The sequence below is a fragment of the Thamnophis sirtalis genome, unplaced genomic scaffold (assembly GCF_051295495.1).
Source record: "Thamnophis sirtalis isolate CommonGarterSnake01/CBP01778 unplaced genomic scaffold, rThaSir2_p1.2 scaffold_17, whole genome shotgun sequence".
Lineage (NCBI taxonomy): Eukaryota > Metazoa > Chordata > Lepidosauria > Squamata > Natricidae > Thamnophis > Thamnophis sirtalis.
The window spans coordinates 3,503,190-3,513,764 of NW_028261397.1; the positions used below are offsets into that span (position 1 = coordinate 3,503,190).

The window sequence follows — 10,575 nt, forward strand, 5'->3', positions numbered from 1 at the left end:
GGCAGGACAAGAAGCAATGGGTGGAAACTAATCAAGGAGAGAAGCAACTTAGAACTGAGGAGAAATTTCCTGACAGTGAGAACAATTAATCGGTGGAACAGAAGTTGCCTCCAGAAGTTTTGAATGCCCCAACACTGGGAGTCTTTAAGAAGATGCTGGATAGCCATTTGTCTGAAACGGTATAGGGTTTCCTGCCTAGGCAGGGGGTTGGACTAGAAGATCTCCAAGGTCCCTTCCAACTCTGCTATTGTATTGTATTGTATTGTATTCTATTCTATTCTATTCTATTCTAGCAGTGCCATTTCTTTCCCGTGCTTTAAATTCACCCTTAATGCTTTTTCTTTTGCCTTGTAGGTCATTTTGCATGATGTGATCAAGTTTATCGCCGTCTATCTGGTGTTTTTGTTTGGATTCGGCGTAGGTAAACAGAATTTGATGCTTTATTCGCACATGTCAGGATTGGTTTTCAGATGTTTGGGTTAATGTCAGGGTTCCAAATAGCATCCAAAAGTAAATCCGAGTCCGAGGCAAAGGATTCCTCAAAGTTCCAATTGATGAAGAGAGCCACGTTGGCACAGATTCACCGACAAATGCGCGCCCAACAAATGTGCGGCGACAAAACCGCCGTGACAAAACGGCAACGTTAAAAGCGCGCCCACTAAAGTGTATCCACAAATGCGTGCCGACAAAAGTGCGCCAGCGAAAACAACGCGAAAACAACGGTAACAATGGTAACAATGTTAACAACCCTAACCCTAACCCGAAACCTAACCCTAACCCTAACCCTAACATAAAAACCCTAATCGTGCTTTTGTGGGTGCGGTTTTGTCGCCGTGCTTTAGTGGGCGCGCTTTCAACATCACCGTTTTGTCGTGGCGGTTTTGTCGGCACGCATTTGTCGGGTGCACATTTGTTGGGCGCGCATTTGTCGGGTCACGGTTGGCACATCTGGGAAAACCTGAATCTGAAAACTCCCTGAAAACTCCCTGTTTTTTCCCACCCAGTTGAAAGTTCAAGAAGTTTCCCCCACATCCACAAGCCCATCACATGGTCCATTCATCCATTGCCATGCTTGCAGTTCCACACATCCAGTTCCGGTCAGGTGCAGAGGTGCAGAGACAAAGGATGACCTTGGCTTTCTAGAAAGAATGTTGTTATGGCTACCTATCATCTAACTCCGTACAATCCCCACCTCCCATTTTCCCACAATAGAAAAAGCACAGTAGAAGAATAGAAAGTGTGGCAGGCCAAAGACCCAAAAGAAAAGATGGCTGCAGGCCTGACATGAGGGGTATCTGTGGACTGGGGGGTGTTCAAAGAAAGTGCAACAGTTTTTTTAAAAATATTTTTTTATTATTTTTTGTTCTCTATATACAATTATAGGTATACATTCACATAGTTGTTATTCTTTTTTTTACATTCATGGTTCTTATACATTTGTCATTCCATTTATAGAATTATAATATTCCATTTGGGTTGCTTTGTTTACCATCCCTCACCTGTTTTGACACCACCTTCTTCTCCCTTTCTTTTCTCCCTCCCTCCCTTCTCTACTTCCTTCCTTCCTCCTTTCCCGTCCTTCTTCCCTTACCTCTCCCCTCCTCCTCTCTTCCTCTTCCCCTTCCTACCCGCTCTCCTTCTCTCTTTTTCTCCTTCTCCCTTCCATCTTCCTTTCCTCCTCTCTATTTCCTTCCCTTCTCTTCCTCTCCTCTCTTCCTTTCTCTCCCTCCCTCCCTTCTCTACTTCCTTCCTCCTTTCCCTTCCTTCTTCCCTTACCTCTCCCCTCCTCCTCTCTTCCTCTTCCCCTTCCTACCCTCTCTCCTTCTCTCTTTCTCTCCTTCTCCCTTCCATCTTCCTCTCCTCCGCTCTATCTTCCTTCCCTCCTCTTCCTCTCCTCTCTTCCTTTCTCTTCCTCCCTCCCTTCTCTACTTTCTTCCTTCCTCCTCTCCTTTCCCTTCCTTCTTCCCTTACCTCTCCCCTCCACCTCTCTTCCTCTTCCCCTTCCTACACTCTCTCCTTCTCTCTTTCTCTCCTTCTCCCTTCCATCTTCCTCTCCTCCGCTCTATCTTCCTTCCCTCCTCTTCCTCTCCTCTCTTCCTTTCTCTCCCTCCCTCCCTTCTCTACTTTCTTCCTTCCTCCTCTCCTTTCCCTTCCTTCTTCCCTTACCTCTCCCCTCCACCTCTCTTCCTCTTCCCCTTCCTACACTCTCTCCTTCTCTCTTTCTCTCCTTCTCCCTTCCATCTTCCTCTCCTCCTCTCTATCTTCCTTCCCTCCTCTTCCTCTCCTCTCTTCCTTTCTCTCCCTCCCTCCCTTCTCTACTTCCTTCCTCCTTTCCCTTCCTTCTTCCCTTACCTCTCCCCTCCACCTCTCTTCCTCTTCCCCTTCCTACACTCTCTCCTTCTCTCTTTCTCTCCTTCTCCCTTCCATCTTCCTCTCCTCCGCTCTATCTTCCTTCCCTCCTCTTCCTCTCCTCTCTTCCTTTCTCTCCCTCCCTCCCTTCTCTACTTTCTTCCTTCCTCCTCTCCTTTCCCTTCCTTCTTCCCTTACCTCTCCCCTCCACCTCTCTTCCTCTTCCCCTTCCTACACTCTCTCCTTCTCTCTTTCTCTCCTTCTCCCTTCCATCTTCCTCTCCTCCTCTCTATCTTCCTTCCCTCCTCTTCCTCTCCTCTCTTCCTTTCCCTCCCTCCCTCCCTTCTCTACTTTCTTCTTTCCTCCTTTCCCTTCCCTCTTCCCTTCTCTCTCCCCTCCTCCTTCACTAAGGAACCCATAGTCATTGTTCTCCTCCTCCACCTCCTCCTCCTCCTCCTCCTCTCTGCAAACCCCTTTCCCCTCTACCACTGATGATGTTACCTAGTTGGGTCTTGAAACGTCTGCAAGAAAAACAACTCAGCTCAGAGACACCAAGGGCCCCACAGTCCATCCCTGAGCTACAAATATTCTCTTCTAAAAAGTCAAAACACGTAGCCCAAAACGTCTTCTCCTATAGGGACGTGGGGGCTCAGGGGCTAAGACGCTGAGCTCGTTCAGAAAGGTCGGCAGTTTGTGCAGTTAGAACCCCTAGTGCCGCATAACGGAGCGAGCTCCCGTGACTTGTCCCAGCTTCTGCCAACCTAGCAGTTCGAAAGCACACAAAAAATGCAAGGAGAAAAATAGGAACCACCTTTGGTGGGAAGGGAACAGTGTTCCGTGCGCCTTCACTGTTTAATCATGCCGGCCACATGACCACGGAGGAGTCTTCGGATACCGCTGGCTCCTCGGCTTTGAAGTGGAGATGAGCACCACCCCCTAGAGTCGGGAACGACTAGCACATGTGTTCGAGGGGAACCTTTACCTTCTAATCTCCTCCTCCTTCCCGTTCTCCGGCCAGCTCTTGCCGCCTTGGTGGATTCGTGTCCCGAAGACAGCAAATGCAACGAGTACAGCATCTTGGGGAGCATCGAGATCGACCTGTTCATGCTGACCTTGGGCCTCGGCGAGCTGGACGTCCCGAAACACGCCAAGTACCCCATCCTCTTCCTCCTCCTGCTCATCTCCTTCGTCATCCTGACCTTCGTCTTGCTCCTCAACATGCTGATCGCCTTGATGGGAGAAACGGTGGAAGACATTTCCAAGGAGAGCGAGCACATTTGGAGGCTGCAGGTTGGCCCCGGGGTGTGGAGTGCATGTGTGTGTGTGTGTGTGTGTGTTAGGTAAGCTCCCCATTGGGAGAGCGAGTGCGTTCAGCGGAGCGTTGGGAGAGTTGTGTTGGAGAACACACAAACCAGCATACAGAGACACTGCAGTTTAAATAGGCTTTTACTTTTGTGGAAATAGAGGTATCAGAGTCCAACAAACAGTCCAAGTCATACACGGATAAGAAAGTCAGTCATCAACGTCTTTCAGTTAAGGGATAATCCAAATAACATAGTCCAGTAATCATACAAACAGTCCGGTATTCAAAGTTTGCTAACAGTTGCAAAACTTACAATAGCTCAGTTGCAGAACAGTTGCAGGAACTGGGAATGTCTAGTTTAATAGAAAGAAGGACCAGGGGAGACATGATAGCAGTCTTCCAATATCTCAGGGGTTGCCCCAAAGAAGAGGGAGTCAAGCTATTCTCCAAGGCACCTGAGGGTAGAACAAGAAGCAATGGGTGGAAACTAATCCAGGAGAGAAGCAACTTAGAACGGAGGAGAAATTCCCTGACAGTTAGAACAATTAATCAATGGAACGACATGCCTCCAGAAGTTGTGAAGCCCCAACACTGGAAGTCTTTAAGAAGAAATTGGACGACCGTTTATTTGAAATGGTATAGGGTTTCCTGCCTAAGCAAGGGGATGGACTAGAAGACCTCTAAGGTCCCTTCCAACTCTGTTCTTCTATTCTATTCTCACATTCGGGAATCTCTTTTGAAACTTCCCTTCTTGGTTATCCCTCTTGCCTCCAGAGAGCCAGGACGATTGTGGAGATCGAAAAACTCCTCCCCAAGTTCCTGAGGAGGAAATTCGAACTCGGGGAGTGGTGCAAAGTGGCCGACAACGACACGCGGTTGTGTTTAAGGTACGTGGTGGGCCGGACGGGAGGGATTTTGCTCTGCAGGGGTGAAAAGGAGGAAAATGGAATTGCAGATGAATCCATGAATTCTAAGACAGGGAAAGCATTTCTGTATTTCTGTTTCAAGGAGGTTGAAACGTACGGATGAATTACTCATACGAGAGAATATTTGTAGCTAAGACTTGGACTGTGGGGTCCTTGGTGGTCTCTGAGCTTGGTGGTTTTCTTGCAGACGTTTCATGGCCCAACTAGGTAACATCATCAGTGCTAGAAGGGAGTGGGGATTGCAGGGAGGAGGAGGAGGAGAAGGAGGAGGAGGAGGAGGAGGAGGAGGAGGAGGAGGAGGAGGAGGAGGAGGAGGAGGAGGAGCATTCGCTGGCTGGGGAATTCTGGGAGTTGAAGTCCAGACATCTTCAAGTTGCCAAGGTTGAGAAACACTGCTTTACTTCTCCATTGTTGGCCTTGTATCAATCCTGGCATTACACGCTGGGTGTTAATTGCTGGCAAGCAGCTGTTTTGGTTCTCTTGGCTTCCTTTTAGCTTTTGGATGGCCTCTTTTGCATACGACATTGTTTATGTAAATAAAATTAATTTATGCGCTCTCTAACTAGAATCAATGAAGTCAAATGGACGGAGTGGAAAACCCACGTGGCCTTTATCAACGAGGATCCAGGAACTACTACAGGTAACTACAGCATACCGCCTGCTACCCAAGGAGTAGCGTACTTTTAAAAACAAAACCTAGATATTTTTTCCCCTAAAAATGTTTGCTGATATTAGAGGTGCATATGTTGGTTACCATTTAATAATCAATTCCAGGTAATAGAAATGCATAGATAGTCTACTTATGACACACACTCTCTTTCTTCCTCTTTCTCTCTCATTTGTTTCTCTCTTCTTCTCTTTCTTTGAATGTCAATCTCTTTCTCTCTCTCATCTGTTTCTCTCCTTCTATATTTGTGTATGTCAATCTCTCTCTCTCTCTCTCTCTCTCTCTCTCTCTGTCATCTCTTTCTCTCCTTCTGTCTTCGTATATGTCAATCTCTCTCAATACAATAGCAGAGTTGGAAGGGACCTTGGAGGTCTTCTAGTCCAACCCCCTGCCTAGGCAGGAAACCCTACCGTTCCAGACAAATGGCTATCCAACATCTTCTTAAAGACTTCCAGTGTTGGGGCATTCACAACTTCTGGAGGCAACTTCTGTTCTACTGGTTAATTGTTCTCACTGTCAGGAAATTTCTCCTTAGTTCTAAGTTGCTTCTCTCCTTGATTAGTTTCCACCCATTGCTTCTTGTTCTACACTCAGGTGCCTTGGAGAATAGTTTGACTCCCTCTTCTTTGGGGCATCCCTTGAGATATTGGAAGACTGCTATCCTGTCTCCCCTGGTCCTTCCTTTCATTAAACTAGACATACCCAGTTCCTGCAACCGTTCCTCATATGTTTTAGTCTCCAGTCCTCTAATCCTCTTTGTTGCTCTTCTCTGCACTCTTTCTAGAGTCTCCGCATCTTTTCTACATCGTGGCGACCAAAACTGAATGCCGTATTCCAAGTGTGGCCTTCCCAAGGCCTTATAAAGTGGTATTAACCCTTCTCGTGATCTTGATTCTCTCCCTCTGTTGATGCAGCCTAGAACTGTGTTGGCTTTTTTGGCAGCTGCTGCACACGGCTGGCTCCTATTTAAATGCTTGTCCACTAGGACTCCAAAATCCCTTTCACAGTTGCTACTCTTGAGCAAGGTACCACCTATACTGTACCTGTGCATTTCGTTTTCCTTGCCTAAATGTAGAATCTTACTCTTTTCACCGCTGAATTTCATTTTATTAGATAGTGACCAATGTTCAGGTTTGTCAAGATCCTTCTGTATCTTAAGCCTGTCTTCTGGAGTGTTGGCTATTCCTGCCAGCTTGGTGTCATCTGCAAATTTGATGAGTTCCCCATTTATCCCCTCATCCAAATCATTGATGAAGATGTTGAAGAGTCCTGGGCCCAAAACAGAGCCTTGGGGTCCCCCACTGCATACTTCCCTCCATGTAGATGCAGTTCCATTGAGGACGACACGTTGAGTGCGGTTGGTCAGCCAGTTACGAATCCATCTGGTGGTGATGCTGTCCAACCCACATTCTTCTACTTTATCTAGTAGTCGGTTATGGTCTACCTTATCAAATGCCTTACTGAAGTCCAAGTAAACTATATTGACGGCATTCCTCCGGTCCACTAATTTTGTCACTCCATCACTCTTTCTCTCTCTCTCCTTCTCTCTCTCTCCTCCTCTGTCTTTGAATATATCATTTTTTTTACATCTATCTATCTATCTATCTATCTATCTATCTATCTATCTATCTATCTATCTATCTATCTATCTCTCTATCCATCCATCTTTGTCTATCTTTAACTATCATCTATTTGTCTGTCTGTCTGTCTGTCTGTCTGTCTGTCTGTGTATCTATCTATCTATCTATCTATCTATCTATCTATCTATCTATCTATCTATCTATCATCTATCATCTATCTATCTACATCACCTATATCCTATCATATCATATCATATCATATCTATCTATCTATCTATCTATCTATCTATCTATCATCTATCTCTCTATCCGTCCATCTTTGTCTATCTTTAACTATCATCTATTTGTCTGTCTGTCTGTCTGTCTGTCTGTCTGTGTATCTATCTATCTATCTATCTATCTATCTATCTATCTATCTATCTATCTATCTATCTACATCACCTATATCATATCATATCATATCATATCATATCTATCTATCTATCTATCTATCTATCTATCTATCTATCTATCTATCTATCATCTATCATCTATCTATCTACATCACCTATATCATATCATATCATATCATATCATATCTATCTATCTATCTATCTATCTATCTATCTATCTATCTATCTATCATCTATCTCTCTATCCGTCCATCTTTGTCTATCTTTAACTATCATCTATTTGTCTGTCTGTCTGTCTGTCTGTGTATCTATCTATCTATCTATCTATCTATCTATCTATCTATCTATCTATCTATCATCTATCTATCTACATCACCTATATCATATCATATCATATCATATCATATCATATCATATCATATCATATCTGTCTGTCTGTCTGTCTGTCTGTCTGTCTGTCTGTCTATCTATCTATCTATCTATCTATCTATCTATCTATCTATCTATCTATCTATCTATCTATCTACATCACCTATATCATATCTATCTATCTATCTATCTATCTATCTATCTATCTATCTATCTATCTATCTATCTATCTATCTATCTATCTATCTATCTATCATCTATATCTACCTACCTACCACTATCAACTATCTATCCAAATGTACATTAGGAATCCGTGGGTGTCTGGGGAATTCTGGGAGTTGAAGCCCACCCACCTTAAAGCCCCTGAGAGGTAGAGAAGGACTCCCCTACCTGTCCTCCTGCTAAGTGTAGTCCAATTCCATGCTTTGTTGCAAGGCAACACGGAGTGATGGGCCTCTTAATGAACGGAGAACCCGCTTTTCCTCTTTTCGATTCCAGACTGCAGCAGAATGCAGGACACCTCAAGGAGTAACAGCAAAACCACTTTGAACGCCTACGAAGAAATCTACGACTTGCCAGAGACCACGGTTTAAGCTCTGCACCGAACGGGGAAAGTTTGAGACCGTGAAGCCTTCAGAGAAGCGGCGCGAAGGGCGGGCGGGATGCACCCCGGTTCCTGAGCTTGGTCAAGATTAGCATTCAGACGAAGAGGGGTAACCCCACTCCATTGCACACGAGGGTTGACCAAGAGTTGCAAGCAGGGATAATAAGGGGGTCCCAAAACCTTGATTGTCTCAACTTCGTGGGAAGCCGTTGACTTCTTTCGTTGGCCAACAAGGGGAGGAAAAATACATTTCAGATTTCGAGAGAAACCACAGCACAAAATCTGCAGCACTGAGCACATTTGGGGAGGGGGGATTTTTGGATTGGGACCTGCTCTCCTCTTTCCTCTGGCAGGCCAGAGAGCGAGCGAAGGGGCTCAGGATGAGCCATGAGCCCCTCTCTCGCTCCTGGGTCAACGGGACCGTGCTCTGGCCAGAGGTGACCTCAAGCCGATTTTGGAAACAAACCAAGATTGATCCTGGTTTGTCCTCAGATGGACAGAAGAAGAGGCCTTTTTTTAAAGAGAAACATCTGGAGGGTGGAAATGGCAGAGGTTTCGCTGCACCGTTATTGCTAAGGACACTTCGTGGATAAGTGTACTCCAAGAGTTTGCATTTACCTTGAAAAGAAACATCACTTTTTTTTACATGGGGAGGTGACATGTAGTTTGGGGCATTTTTGTACACTGTGTGTGAGTGTGTTTGTGTGTGTGAGAGAGGGGGGGTTGGGGAAGGAGTGAGAAAGAGGAAAAAGGGAAAAAGAGGAAAAAAGGAGAGATAGAGAGAAAAGGAAAAAAGAGGGAAAAGAGAAAGAGAGAAAAAAGAGAAAGAAAGAGAAAAAGAAAAGAGAGAGAAAGAAAGAGAGAAACAGGAAGAGAAAAAGTGAAAGAAACAGAAAAAGAAAGAGTGCATTTTGTGTGTGTGCGAGAGAGAGAGGGGAAGAGAGAAAGAAAAAAGAAAGGAGAGAAAGTGTGAAAGAAAATAGAGAAGAGAGTAAGAGACAGAGAAAAGGAGAGAAAAAGAGAGAAAAAAAGAGAAAAAGTGTGAAAGAAAAGAGAAAGAAAGAAAGAGAAAAAGAGAGAGAGAAGTAAAGAGATGTATGTATCTGCAAAAGAAAATTCTTGAATTCCAAGTATGTGCAGTATTTATTCGAGTATATCTTGTTTTTTTGTAAGTGATGTTTTGTGAGCAAACCGCTCCTTTTCGATCTGCACTTTATAGCCAGATATGAAATTTGGCAAAAAAAAAATTCTCCCTGCGGAAAAGCGAGAGACTCTTTACGGCATTCGTCATTTTTCCAAACCTGGTGACTTTATCCAGAGATTCATCAGACCCGGGACTGTGTTTTCAAAACCTAACTATATCTATATATTTATTTGCAAATAAGAGAAATAAAGTCAATTCTTTTATAAACACGTCTGTCTCCCTGGTGTGCAATTCTGTGACAGCCAGAAGGAGGAGAAATCTGAACTCTTAAAGATCGAGTCCTCAACTTACGACCATTAGAGGTCGTGATGGTCGTAAAGCAAGTCACCCACGTCACCCATCCAATTTTGCGATATTTATTTTTTCAACGGTTGTTAAAGAAATAGATTGTTTATTATGGGTCGGTGTTGCCGAAAACCGGATGTTTATGTCCATTTTCAGCAAAAAAAAAAACATTGTAAAATGCAGTCATGTGGAACGCTGCACATAATTATAAATAGGTGCTCAAAATGAGGTCATGTGACCACGAGGGGGGTGGATGGAATACCCTGGAGGAGTCCACCATAACCTCAAATGGTTGCTAAGCAACCGGTCATAAGTCAAGGACTTCCCGGTCTGGTTTTTCTGATCTAAAAGTATCTTTTAAGATTCAGTGCTCTGATTGAAACTAGAGCGGCTTAAAATATCAGTTTTATAACATTTCTTTATCAGAAATATCTAAAAATAACGTGGTGGAGAGTTTCCTGCCTAAGCAGGGGGTTGGACTAGAAGACCTCCAAGGTCCCTTCCAACTATTCTGTTCTGTTCTGTTCCCTTCCCTGTTCTGTTCTGTGTTGTTCTGTTCGGTTCTTTCTTATTACTATTCTATTCTACTTTACTCTATTCTATCCTATTCTATTCTGTCCCAAATTCTGTTCTGTTATTTTCAATTCCATCCCATTATTCTATTCTATTCTATTCTATTTCTATTCCTATTCCTTTTTCTATTTCTATTTTTATTCTAATCTATTTAATTCTATTCTATTCTATTCTATTCTATTCTACTCTACTTTACTCTACTCTATTCTATCCTATTCTATTCTGTCCCAAATTCTGTTCTGTTCAGTTCTATTCCATTCCATTCCATTCCATCCCATTAGTCTATTATTCTATTCTATTCTATTCTATTCTATTCTATTCTT

General features: G+C 43.9%; 1 protein-coding gene across 2 annotated transcripts in view; it reads left to right on the forward strand.

Moving 5' to 3' along the window:
* Positions 1-8,179, forward strand: part of TRPV3 (transient receptor potential cation channel subfamily V member 3) — a 60,510-nt gene extending 52,331 nt beyond the window's left edge. For both annotated transcript variants that reach the window (XM_087702911.1, XM_087702912.1), the window contains 5 exons: positions 355-421; positions 3,368-3,639; positions 4,427-4,539; positions 5,145-5,218; positions 8,085-8,179. In XM_087702911.1, the coding sequence (XP_087559037.1) occupies positions 355-421; positions 3,368-3,639; positions 4,427-4,539; positions 5,145-5,218; positions 8,085-8,179 (621 nt within the window). The remainder of the gene's footprint in view (positions 1-354; positions 422-3,367; positions 3,640-4,426; positions 4,540-5,144; positions 5,219-8,084) is intronic.
* The last annotated feature ends 2,396 nt before the right edge of the window (positions 8,180-10,575 follow it).